This window comes from Leptosomus discolor, chromosome 17, assembly GCF_034619465.1.
Source record: "Leptosomus discolor isolate bLepDis1 chromosome 17, bLepDis1.hap2, whole genome shotgun sequence".
NCBI classification, from domain to species: Eukaryota; Metazoa; Chordata; class Aves; order Leptosomiformes; family Leptosomidae; genus Leptosomus; species Leptosomus discolor.
The window spans coordinates 1,527,090-1,540,384 of NC_141407.1; the positions used below are offsets into that span (position 1 = coordinate 1,527,090).

Here is a 13,295-nt window from a genome sequence, read left to right on the forward strand (position 1 = left end):
ATGTAAGTCTTCAGACAAGAAGGAAGTTGCCTTTCTTGTCCACTGAACTGTTGAGATGCTTATGATGATAAAATTGGACGTTCTTGATGAAAGTCAGCAAGCTATCACCTTGGCTACTGGGTCTCATTGACCAAGATGCTCCATGTCATACGCTAAAATGGTAGTGTACTTTTCTCAGTTAGTCAGGCTGTCCTGTGTGCCATGGAGCCTTAGCTTTTATTGGCTTCACCTCTCTTTTTCCATGTCCACAAGTCTTTCAGTAGGAGCTGCTAGCTGTAATTAGGAAGAGGAGAACTATTTGACTTGCTTAAATAGTCAATGGAATCTCAGATGAAGCCATGTCTGTATCTCATGATTTTTAGGAATTTTAGGTAGTGATCCTGAATTCTTGTATCTCAGTCTCATTTGAAACACTGTCGTTTCAGTGGTATGTATTTAAAACTGCCCTTACTTCGATGGGCAGAGCTTCTCTGTGCCATTTCTATATGCTTTATTACACAGCCCAGCCCACTTTTGAGAACAGGCTGCGGTTCCTCTAATTAAATCAATGGAGTCCCTCTTCTTTTCTCTTAAAGAAACTAAGAATAAAAATTACCTGACCCATATCTCTGCCACACTGAACTGTTTCTCTTTCCATCTTTCTTCAAAACCACAGTATTTCTGGAATAGAGCTTTGGGGAATGCATTTGCATCCACTGTTTCTTTTTGAAAGAAAGAAACAAACAAAAGCATTACAGGTTTTAGCCTTTAAATCAGCTTCTGTTTAAAAGCTTCCAGGGTCAAGTTGCTAGGATTGTGAGTTGGAGTAGTGTGTCTGAGCAGAAACGTTCCACATGGACTACCAGAAGTGCTGCTGGTAAAGTAGACAAGTAGACTTACATTTTCGAAGTATTTAAAGCTTGGACTTCATCTTTATTCTCTTTGTAGATGCTCCTCTACACATAGCCCTAAGGAGTACCCCATATAGAGATGAAAAAATAGAAAAGAGAAGAACTTCAACTCCTGTAAGTGCATTAAATAGTCACCGACATTCTGTTAGAGAACAAACCAAGAACCACATAGCGAGATCACTGCGGAAGCCTCAAGAAAAAGAAAGAGTTGAAAATGGTACGCCTTTTTAGTTTAATGTGAAAAAGTTAAACTTGGAAAAGTCTTAAGCATTATAAGGAACTGGCAACACTTATAGAAAGTATTCTGTATACCTTCTCTTAGAGAGTTTAATATTTTATGAGTATACAGTATGAAAAGTAAGCGGTGGGGTTTTTACTGTTTCTTTGCAGTAGTTTCAAATGAACAATCAATATAGGGAATTTCATAAGTTTTCTTGCTATATGCATTGGGGTTTATTCTTTCCAGTTAGTGTGTAATATTTTTAAGATGTAAAAAGTACTAAAGTATTTAAGGTTGTGGAAAAATTCTTACTTATTTTTTGCTTGTTTGATATGTGTCTTAGTTCCGTTAAACTCTTGGTTGTCCAAAGCACTAAATGTTTTCAGTAAGAATCCTGAATTTGTTGAGATACCTGAACTTAAAGCAAAAAAAAAAAAAAAAAAAAAAGTGGGGGAGAGGGACAGGATGGCTTAGTTTTTTCTTTTTTTTAATAGCATTTGACTACTGGTGGTCAACACACCTTGCTACTAAACATCTCTGAACTTCACAGTCTTGTTCAGTGTTTATACTGGATTTGTATTGGACTGTTCAGTGTTTATTCCTGTTTATACTGGAATCTACTATAGTGTAGGTGGGGAACAGCCATACAGGGGGTGGTGTGTGCGTATGTGTGTACACACACACATATATAAATAATTCATATATTTAAATATATATATATATATATAAAAATACGTGAATAATTTTCAGCGTACTTCCAGATTCACTACATCACTGCTTTCCTTCAGATATGTGATGAAGAAAACAAAAAAAGATCTGTGCTTAGACTATCTGTAACAGGTGATCTTTGTTCTGGAGAGTCTTGAGATCGCCTTACTTGCCTGTCACTATATTGTTCTGGTGGTCACAGTAGTCAGTCAGTACTTATCACCTCTGTTTGTTCTTGAGCATCCTTTGCTGTCTTCCCTTGTAGGAAGGTCTGAATGAGATCCAGAGTGTCTCCTCATTGGGCTGACTCAGAGGGACATCTCTTACTGGAGAGTGTGGCACGTGGAGATTGGAATAAACTTTCACAGTGGTGGTGGAGGGTGTGACTGAGTACTCATCCTGGTCCTCCTTAGTATTTCTGCTGTTCGAGGAAATTGAGGGGGCTTGAGTGTTCTTAACATTTTTGTCAAAAAATCCTTTTTAAAAATGTGGGGGTTTTTAATAAACTTTTAGGATTATATAAGGCAGTTTATCTTCCTCTTTGGTCATGTGAACCTGTGACCTAGGTAGCCTCCTTACCTGGTCTTTTTTCAGTGAGGATTCATTAGACTTCAGAGTGCTTACAAGAAACAACTTGAGACAAAAAGATTCTTCAGTGGGTTTCTCTTTTTTTTTTTTTTTTTTTTTTTAATGGAAAACCTGCATTAGCTGTATTGTGCAGTTAAGAAGATATCTGTACACAAACTTGCCAATACTTGGCTTTTTCAGATTTTTAAAAGGCATACGGGCATGCTCAAGGGGAAGAAAGTGTGGAACAAAGGGATAATTTTTTGTCTTATCACAGATATGTTGATAGTGGCTGAAGTAGCATACTCTGTGCTCTCAGGTATCTTAAAAAAAAAATAAAATCAGATGATCTGCCCATGCAAATTTCAGTTTCCAAATTTTTCATTTTAAATTTTTCGTTTTAAAACTTTCCTGCCTATGTTGACCTCAGTTATTCTTTCTTTGCCATTCTGGAAGAATAAAATGGCAGAACTTATGTGTGTCCCTGTGAGCAGGGAGAAGGAAATGGTGCCCAGAGGATCCTGACCACTGGAGGACTAGGAGATGAGGATAAAGGAGAAGGAGGTGGAAGTTGGAAGCTCTGGGCTAAGACTTAAATATGAACCTCTTCTTTCCTTTTTTTAATTTTTTAGTTTTATTTTTACCCCTCTCAACAAATGGTAATGGAGAGGGGATGAAGTTTGTCTTTTGTGCTGCCAGTCATTGCTTTGAAGGACGTGCAGTTGGTACGGCAGGCTGCCATGTGGCTGCTGGCAACGCACAATTTTAGCAGCCATCACTAACGACATGCCACAAGAGGAATATGTTCCACTTATGAGTGGCAAAGTAGCAGGAGATGTTCAAGGACTAAGAGGATGGGGGGATACAGAGCTGAAGACTCTCATGAGGTGGAGCTAATGAGCATGTCTCTTGCATGCTCATTATAGCTGGTAAAACATAACTGAGGCTTCCAGTTTCTCAGTGTGAGCTGTTTGTACCATAAATATGGGGCATTTACTATTAGCATATATGAAAGAGGTTAACGTAATACACTGGTATTGCTGGTTTGCTTCATGAGTGATTACAGACCACCTAGGGTTCTTAAATGTTTTGTGCAGAAGACTTCTTACAATATAGAGTGTCTTTAGGTGCTTATTCTGGTACCAGTAACCACAAATTGAAATAGGTTTCTAAATGGGATGGTGAGTGGCTTAATCACTAAGTACTCTTGAGAGCAGAGCCCTTTTGAGATGCAAGACGTCCTTCCATAACAGATTTTGTGATTGAACCTATAGTCTCTGCTGAGTCAGGATAATTTACTTAAGGAACTGTGTAAGTATCTAGAAACTGCTGCAGAGACCTAGATCGGAAAGACAGGAGTTGTAAACAAGTGCTAGGATATCAAAAGCGAGGGTTTGTGGACGTTACTTTCCAACGGGTTGTACTTCATGGCAAATGCTTTGGAAGCATGGTTTGAGAATGGACTTGCTAGAAAGATAACACCCAATCATTCAAAAATTCTGGTGGTTTTTTATTCCCATAAAAATAAAATGGAGAATAGATGTTGAGCGAATAGCAGATAAAGGCAACTGAAGCAGTTGTTACTCCCTTTTCAATGAAAACAAAATATTTGACTGAGGAACTATACTAGAGTTTGGGGGACTGCGGTTTTGTTCTTGTCAGACTGTCACAGTGCTACTGAAATGTTCAGCCATGATAATTTAGAAAATGGATATAACAACTCCCCCGATATTTTCTTTTTTAATAATCTCTGAAGCACATAAGCAGTAAATGAATATTGGTGTACAGTTGACTTCTCCCACATGCTGTTGTAATTTTGTTATAGGACAATCAAATTAGGACTTAAACCAGACCGTTCCAATTATGAGAGCTAGAATTCTTACAAATAAGTTTTCTTGGTTTTTTTGTAGTGAAATGGCCCTGATTGTCCAAAGAAATCATGGAGGTCTTTAAGAATATTAGTAAGTAGAATAAGTGTCTATGTATCTTAAAAATTAAGTTGGAATATTGTCTAATTTCAGCTGTTAAAGACCATGAGAAGAACAAAGGAAGAAGATCCAAAGACTATGGAAGGTCCAAGTCAAAGAAAAAGAAAAAAAAGAAAAAGAGGACTAAGCCTGGTAAAGCTCTTTTTTCTTTAGAGGAAAATGGCTTCATTATTTTTCTTTGCCTGTTACCATGTTCCATGCTCTTTAAGAGTGGGCATTGCAGATGATACTGCTTTCTTCATTAATCTGTTCGTTCTGATTTTATTAAGTGGCCAGTATTAAATTATGATTGGCAAGATAATTTATTTCCTGGTTGAAGTGAATAATTTATGCTGGATGATGGTTTATAGTAGTGCTTGTAATGGCACAGAGTGAATCTAACTCCAGAATGGCTATGTCAGTCTTTAGGTCTGGCTTTTCATTAGCAAGTGTACTTGTATGCAAGTTTTACCCAGGTAAAGCAGGTGCAAATCCCCTTGGTTTGTTACCAGGTACCCCGTGTGCCATATGTTCTGTTACACGGGTTAGTTTTGCAGCTCCTGTGTGAATGACGGAGTTTGGAAATGTTGCTGGGTCACCTTTTTCTGCCATTACCCTTGTTGTTGCTTACATCTTCACTTAGTATGGGATTTCAGAGGCTGTGAGAATTAGCTCTATTGAACCTATTGCATCCCAATTATTTTTTTTTTTTTTTTTCCCTAAAGGATAAATCTCTCTTCTCCTGGAGAGATGCAGTAAAAGCCTGATTTAAGGTCTATGCTCAGGCTACGCTGTCTGTCGTGTTTCATAATGTGTTGTTCCACCTACACTAATAATTGTTGGAATGTGTTTTCTCTGATTGCATCTACAGAGGCTTGGGAATGCTTTCTGCTTTACCCACTTTGAACTTCATATTTAGGCCCAGATGGTGATTGCATTCTTCACTTCTGAAAATGGCAATTGATTCTGAAAATTGCTCTGGTGAAATGTTTGCAGATCAGCATGGCAACTTTCTCTGCCATTGATGGGTGTCGAGGATCATTAATGCAGCACATTTCAGTCTGGCATGCATAATTTGTTAAACTAGACCACCTTATGGAGGAGTTTCTGAGATGGGAAAGAAAATACCTTACGTTTTTGTTTGCTGCCATGAAGAAATAGGGCAAGCTGTCATGAAAAAGTAGAGGGGAAGAACAAACCACAGGCAGACTGACTCAGACTTGTACTGAAACAAATCATTGTAGTGAGTTTCCAGTTATATGGTGGCCTCAAATACAATGATAATGTGCAAGTATAATTTGTAAACTTATGCAATAGTTGCACAAATGGTGCCCACAAACTGTTTGTCTGTTACCCTTGGGTTTTAAAATGTTGCTTGCCTTTTTTTGACATTGCCCTGTGGTTCTTCAGTCTAGGAACTTTGAAGATTTTCTCCAGGTAATTGCTTGGAGGGTACTGCTGGTAACTGAACAGCCTCGATTTATATACAGTCCAGGAGTGAGGAGTGGGTACTTCATAGAGGAAGTGTTCTAGGTGTTTTCTTCACACATTCCTGATTGGAGCTTTTCTTTTCCACCCGTGCATCCTGTTCCATACATATGCTAGGAAAATAAGAGAAGAGATGCTTTCTGTCCGCTTCGTGAGATTAGGGAATGTGTGTAGTCCATGTGAGGAATAGTGGGGTGTGAGGGCAAGGTCTCCAGCTGACATGGCTTGTGCAGAAGTCTGTAGTGCAGAAGGTTTCGTAGGCATATTCATTCTGAAGAATAGTTAGGTGTAAGTAACCAATCTTTTGAGCCGTTCTCACGTCAGCAGCTGCAGAAGACTTTTCTGGTTCAAACAATAACTTTCTGGGCTCTAGAAAGCTTGCAGATCTTTCAGCAGCGTAGGGAATTCCTAGAGTCTCCTAGCGTGTTGAAGCAGAAACTCACTCAGTGAATTATACATGCTTGCTGTGGTTATGCACGGTGCTGGGTTCTTTTTCTTCTGTCAATTTTTCTTGACCACAGATTTCTAATAATGACACTTCTTACAATTTTACAGAATACTCTGGCAGTGAAGAAAACACAGATATTTCACAGGAGCTTTCTCCTGAAAAATCAGTTGTCACAAAATGTATTTCAAATAAATCATGTGCCCACCCAAGCACGCTGCTACACTGCTCTGATTCTGGACAGCACAGAGGAAAATCAAAAACCAATGGTAAGATGGCACTCCTCTTGGTTTGCTGGTTCTGTCTTTCATGACTGGTAAATGTGAGTTGCACTAACAGACATGGAAGCTGGTACTCATGATGTAGTTCGGCTGTTCTTACGCGGGACTCTGTGTGTTTCCTTTCCCGTGCCTGAAGAAGTTGAACCCAGGTCATTTGCCAGAGCCTGATGCTGCTGCTTTTTTCTTTGACTTCACCTTCACAGAAGCTTTAAGACTGTTGCCCTTATTTTGGAACTGAAACTCTTTTTGTATCTTTTTGCAGCACCTTACTAACTCTGTGATAACAATGTTCAGACTTCAGTAATTAAATTTTTCGTATTTCCAGAGGTTTCTACAAAGTAATAACTCAGAGGTAAAAACTGATGCCGTGCCAATTTTGTACGGTATGTGGGCTGTGTTTGAGAGACCACTGGATGTGGCTATGTGTAGTTGTATAGATGCAGTTTGATACGTGGATATAATGACTTTCTGACCTTCATAATGATAAGAAGCTCTCGAGTAGCTATGAAGAAGTGTTTTCATAGTACTTCATAAACAGAGCTTATAAAAATGTGGCTGCAGTGTTCCAGCTTTCATAATTTTTCATGTCTCGGTCCATCTTGCCATTTACTGTCACAAGCCAGTACAATAAAAAAGGAAGACAAATATTTTCTTCGTTCTGTTAATTCTTACAGCTCACAGATTTGAAGGAAATGGGAAACGTGTGGTAACCTGATTATGTAGAGGAACCTTAAATTCCTTATTGCACAGATACCCTGTTGGTGACTTGTTTTCTTGGACAAAACTCTTTTATTGTTTGGTATTAGGCAAAATGTAAAAATTAACTTCAGTTAATTCCATTATATAGGGAAAACAGGAAACATTAAAAACTACTGAAGCACAAATGGTGATAGTGTCTTAAAACAGGTTCTGCAAGTCTGATCAGTTGGGTTCTTGAAGCATATTGACCATAGAACGTACTTGCAGTTTAGTAATGTGCCCATCAGTTGCTCAGACTTCTTTTGATCAATTCCTGGACATTGAAAGAGGTGAAAAGTATTGGAAATGGGTTTATTTTGTCCTTTTTGCAATTGCTTTGCTGCTTTTTGCATCTGCAGGATTGGTACTAACAATAAAAGCAGTGCCTAGATAAACAAGATCTTGTGTAGGTAATAGTGAAACTCTTGTGTAGAATGACAGTGCAGCGTGCCTGTCCCTTCCAGAGTACTTCAGGAAAGTGTGTCCTATCTCAGAGGTGGAATAAAACTTTAACTAATGCAGGGGGTTCTCAGCCCCTTAATAGAGAGATGTTTCTGCAGAAGTTCTAGTTTATGCCATAGGCTGGTTCTTCTGTTTCTACAGTCTTATTTTAGGGGCCAACTGATCAAAATAGTTCTACCCGATATAGGCAAGAGACCACAATGTACTTAAGAGCAACTAAAATTCTTACCTTCCACTTTCCTCCAGCTAATTAGACTTATTTCCTAAGTAGTTAAAATCCTTGTCTTCTCCCTCTGACTCTCCCCCCTTTCTATCCCGGAGGAAGATGCAGACATTGGGTTAGTGTTAGTGAGGTAAGCATCTCAATTTAGCATGTTGTTCAGTAAAGATTTTCTTGGCAGTTTTATTGAATCCACAGAGATGCATAAATGCGTTAAATAGCGTGGGAGCATTCTTAGAGAATACCTTGGGCAATGCACCACCCCTGAATTGATAAATGCATCCTCAACAGGAGACTAAATGAAAATAGCAATTTCTGAAACGGGATTAAATTTTGTGTTAACTTCCTGTTTATTGAAGGTTACTACATAGTGTAGTAGCGTTGTGGTATTCCTTAAGTTACACAGTGAGCTCATGCTTTTAGCCACGTATGCCTGCATACTCAGGTGAAATCTTGAGAATTATTTGAGCTTTTTGTAATTACTTGGGATTTTATCTGACTACTTTTTGTACAGAGGATGACACCCTGAGTGAGTCATCTATGGATAGCTTGCTTTGGAGTGATGATGACTGCAGTCAGGATGTTGATGTAACCACAAACCCTGATGAAGAAGTTGAAGAAAGTGATTTTGAGATTGTTCGGTGTATTTGTGAAGTAAAAGAAGAAAATGACTTCATGATTCAGGTATGAAGTGGAAGGTGAATGCACATTTTGGTGAATACAGTGGAAAGTGTCAGTGGAAAAGCTAATGTAGAAGTATGCACAGGTACATTCTGTATGTGAAATAAACTATTGTCCTCTGAAATAATAAATTTTAAGGTAACCTGTCAGGGTGAGCAGCTGCTATGATAGATAAAAAACGTTGCTTTTTTGATACAGTTTGTGTTTTTTAATCAAAGGAAGGTGGGGGAAGAGGGACAATTCTGTACAAACCATTGACAGTTGGCTTGTCACTTGTGGATTTGCATTCTTCTAAAAATTAGAACACTTCCTAGGTTTAGAGAATACATATTTAAAATCAGTGGCTTTTTATCTGGCTTTTTTGCTTCCTCTAGTTCTGAGCTTGTTCAGAACATTGCCATGAGATAGTGGTACCCTTCCACTTCTCTGACCTGGCACAAAGCTTGACTTAAACATACAATCCTCTAGATGGGGTGAACAAAAAAAGTCATTACTTCAGTCTTTTGTTTTGAAGCAGAGCTGCACTTACCTGTTCTGAAGCTTCTTCTGTAGTTTGTAAATTCAAAGTTCCTCATCTGCATGAAGCCATTTGTCTGTTCTCCATCTATGTCCTCCTTTTAAACCAACTTTATGGAAAACTGTTTCTAGCCACAGCAGTGTCTATTATCTCTCCTGCTTAAAACTGTCAGCAAAAGCCTCTTTGGAACTGTCCTGGCTGTTTACTTTTTGAGATGTTTGTAAATTATCAGGAAACCATTCCCCACATAGCTGCCCGGAGCTGTTCCACTCAGTTCCTATTTCAAATAATGAAGCTAAACATATCAAATTAAAAACTTCTTCAGCGTTTTTTTGCTCTTGTTCATTTTTCCACTGTTTCTTACTTGAGCTGCCTGTCCCCTTTGGTAATTACCCCTAAGTCTTAGAAGAAGCATATTCAAGGGCTTAAGTGTGTGATGTTCTTGAACTGAGATCACAAGCTTTTCATAGTTGCGCTTCGGAAGAAAGGAGTTTTCTGGTTTTAGTTTTGGTTTGGGGCTTTTTAGGAGGCTCCCACCCTTCCTCTCTAGCTAACTTTTAGCTTGTTCTGGGACCTCAGTTCAAAGTGACAGTAGTGTAGCTTGGCAGCTGTGCTCATTGCAAATTTTAAGGTAATAACTGTATTCTTTTGAGGAAGTAGTTTTATTTGTGACAGGCTGTGGCATGACGCTGACTTCAGAAATATTTTTCTGGCACACTTAAGCTCAATCCCATTTGCAGCTCTTGAATTCACTTTCCCAGGCATTCTGTTGCGAATTTTTGTGAGGTTTGAGCCCCACTTTATGGGACACCTTACTGAGAGAGTTCCTGACATGTTACTGTGAACTGCGGGGGGGGGGGGGGTGTGTTTAATTTTTTTTTTTTTTGGTTTTGGAACTAGGAGGAAAGGCAGAAGGTGATCTATATGTACCTCACAGCTACTACTGATTTTTTGATGGATTTTTATTGCTTGAGTGGAGGCAGAAACCTGTTAAGGAGGAAAGGGGGTGCACTATTAAAGTTGTAGTGTGAAGAATTCTTGGCTTCTGGAGCAGAACAGTAGAAACACCTTTTTTGCTCTGAACATTAACGACCTAATTTTAAAAAATCTTTCATAGGGCTGGCTAGCACAACTAAGTTTGGGGTTTTTTATTATTGTTATTATTATTTATTTTTTGTCCTCAGCAGTCCAGTTTAACAGCTAACTTCACTGGTGTTCCATACTATTTTATGGAGGTCTGCTTTGGAAGGTATGACACTTTCCTGAGATGCTGAGTTCAGTTTGAGGCATGCCTTTCTGTCAGTGTTGGATCCTGACAAGGCAAGGCAAAAGGTGCCTTGTGCATTACTAGGAAAGGGTGCAGTGATGGGCAGTGGTCAAAACTAGATAAATAGCATCTGAGTGTACAGGAGGAAAAGGAGTCTGGCAGTTGGGAATAAAGGGGGCTGGCTGCCCTCAGAGGAGATGGCTCAATGAAAAATGTGAAGATAGTCTGGAGTATAATTTCCTGGCAAAGTAGGTTTGACACTAGTTGTATGATTGCAGAATGCGGAGAACTGTCAGTTACCTCAGGACATAGTCCATGGAGAGCTTTCGTGTAAGGTTTCATGGGCTGCTTCTGGCAATGGTTTTCTAGGTTGAACTAGTTTGGGTTTTTTTGAGCGTATTGCAAAGTTTTAAACGCTTTAGCTGCGTTACAAAAGAATTGGCTAGGAGAGCAGGTTATTCTTTCTGGAAGAGATGCAGATCTATACTGTGGTGAGTACCTGCATTTGTTACGGGATTGAAGCAATAGGACTTGGGGAGCAAGGAGCTGGTAAGATTTTTAGGGCGGTAGGTTAGGCAGGTGGTTTGCTTTAGGTACCAAATGCTGTGCTCCCCACACCTTTCTGTTAGCCTGTAGTTTTTGGGAAAATGTTTCGAACAGTCTGGTCTTCTGTTGTTGATGTAGAAATGCCCGAGTTAGCTCTTCAAGTACAGAGCATTAGTACAAAGCTAAGATGCTATGTTATACAACTATGGAGTTATGACAAGGGGAACCTATTTTCAGCTTTTCAGAGGTGTAGTGCTGAGATTTACACTTCCATTTGACTTTATAGAGTGAGAATCCTCTGTAGTTGTCATAAATTTATAAGGCAGCAAGATTTCTTCCATGTTTCCTACTCAGACTCTGACACTTGGAAACTCTTAATTTGTAAGTGTCTACCCTAAAGCACTCACATTTAGACTTGTCCTCTCTTTCTGAAGATACGTAATTTTGCTCAGTGTATGGGTTTTTAGAAGAATATTGTCATTCTTTGCACTTGTCTCCATTGGGGTGTTTATTCTGCCCCCACTTATTACTCTGATGTGACTGACTGAAATACGCTGACACTTGGGGCACTTGCTTGAGTACGTGTGTGCCAGTCTGCCTTGCCTTGGTATCAAAATTAGGAGCCAGGCAGTTTCTCCATGCATGTGACTGGAGGTTCGTTCCTCCCAGGATAACAGGTATGGTGCTCTCTTAGGAGAGGGAGAATGGTAGGTCATTTTCTCTTTGAACTGTGCTCATTTCCATGAATGTTCCAAATATAGAAATAATGAGGAAAAAATGTTAATTTTAAACACAGGCAGCACCTTTATTTTTGCTGAAAGATCAGGGACCATTAAGGTTTAATGCAACTCTCACAGTTAAACTGAGAGTTTGTTCCATTTAGGCCTTAAATAATAGAACTCCAAAAAAATTCAGCTTAGAGATTTTGCAAAAAGCTCTTCCTTTATCTTGGACTTGCCCTAAATTGTCTCAAGCAATTTGTGCATAAAGAATACTGTTCGTTACACTGGGATACAGAAATACAGTTTTGCGTTTAATGCTTTAGTATAAAGTAAAACTGGAAAAACGTATCTAGAACAATACGTTGTTGGCCAATGCTGTTTCATCCCCATCTCTAACTGTGACAAGGTTACTAAACTTCATTTATGGAGCCTGCATAAAGTAGCAGCTTAGCATTGCCATGTGTTACTTCTGAAGGCACAGCACTCCCTTTTTAGAGTAAGGCTTGGGCCCAAAAAAAGTCCAGAAAAAATGTTATTGTCCCTTCCTTTTATTTGTTTGTGGGTTTTTTTTTTGTTGTTGTTTTTTTACCTAAACCTTGATGAATTTGTGTGACATAGAGAATTCTGGAGCTGGATTTGGTGGCATTGGAGGTGACAGATGTAAATGGACTTGGGATATTTTTGTTCTGGTAGATGAAAAACTGCTATAAATGCATGTCCATCTGGTTTGGTTATTTCTTTTGCATTTGAACTTCGATTTAAATACTGTTGCACAACTCTGCATGCTTTTCCTCTTCAAAATCTCTTATTTGGCTTGCACTGAATCTCCCTACTACTGCATGGCCAGGGGTGGCTTCTGTGTACCATGTGTCCAGAGCAATAGCTGGTGGCCTGGCCAGCCAAGCTGTGAAGCAGAATATGCAGATCAAAGGACCTGAGTCCTGATAGGGTGGATATTTAAATACCAGTTGAGTAAAATAGAAAAAGTTGTGATGCTTCGTTAGAGTTCTAGACAAATTTGCCTGGAAAATCACTGAGTGTAGCTCTGTGCCATATGGCATGATTTGCAGGATGCAAGTGTAACTAGGTCCAGGAGCTCCCTTCTTATTTTTAGCATGCAGTCTATTTTTCTTAATCTTGTTTTTTTCATTTTAGGACACCTTTTTCTGGCTCCTGCTAATCATCTGTGTGAAAGGAGGCTGGGCTCTCAGCCTTTTTTGAAAACATCTCCTTATTGCTTTGGGACTGTTTACCTATTTTGTAAGGCAAAACATTGTCAGTCTCCTCTTTCAGAAACTTGTTTCTCTCTGACCTTTTACATTCTCGGTTCCCAGTGCTTCTGTTTCCTCCACACACAGACCACTAATTTAATACAATGACATATTAAAAAACTGGTGGTCCCTTTTTGTCTCTCCTAGCTCGAGGAAAGGCAGCAGATAAGAGCATTTATAAAAGCAGTATAAGTGGTGTTCAGCAGGGATGAGATGTTTCTCAAGTTGGCATCTTTGTAGGTCAGTGACGAGCAGCATCTACGATTGCCTGCAGTGCCATTTGTGTTTGGTTTAGCTCATTTTGA

General features: G+C 39.2%; 1 protein-coding gene across 1 annotated transcript in view; it reads left to right on the forward strand.

Moving 5' to 3' along the window:
* The window catches only part of PHF20 (PHD finger protein 20), a 75,853-nt gene that overhangs the window by 44,565 nt on the left and 17,993 nt on the right, over positions 1 to 13,295 (forward strand). Inside the window, exons 12-15 of the mRNA XM_086474521.1 lie at positions 928 to 1,107; positions 4,407 to 4,505; positions 6,396 to 6,554; positions 8,501 to 8,670. Coding sequence (XP_086330647.1) covers positions 928 to 1,107; positions 4,407 to 4,505; positions 6,396 to 6,554; positions 8,501 to 8,670 — 608 coding nt within the window. The remainder of the gene's footprint in view (positions 1 to 927; positions 1,108 to 4,406; positions 4,506 to 6,395; positions 6,555 to 8,500; positions 8,671 to 13,295) is intronic.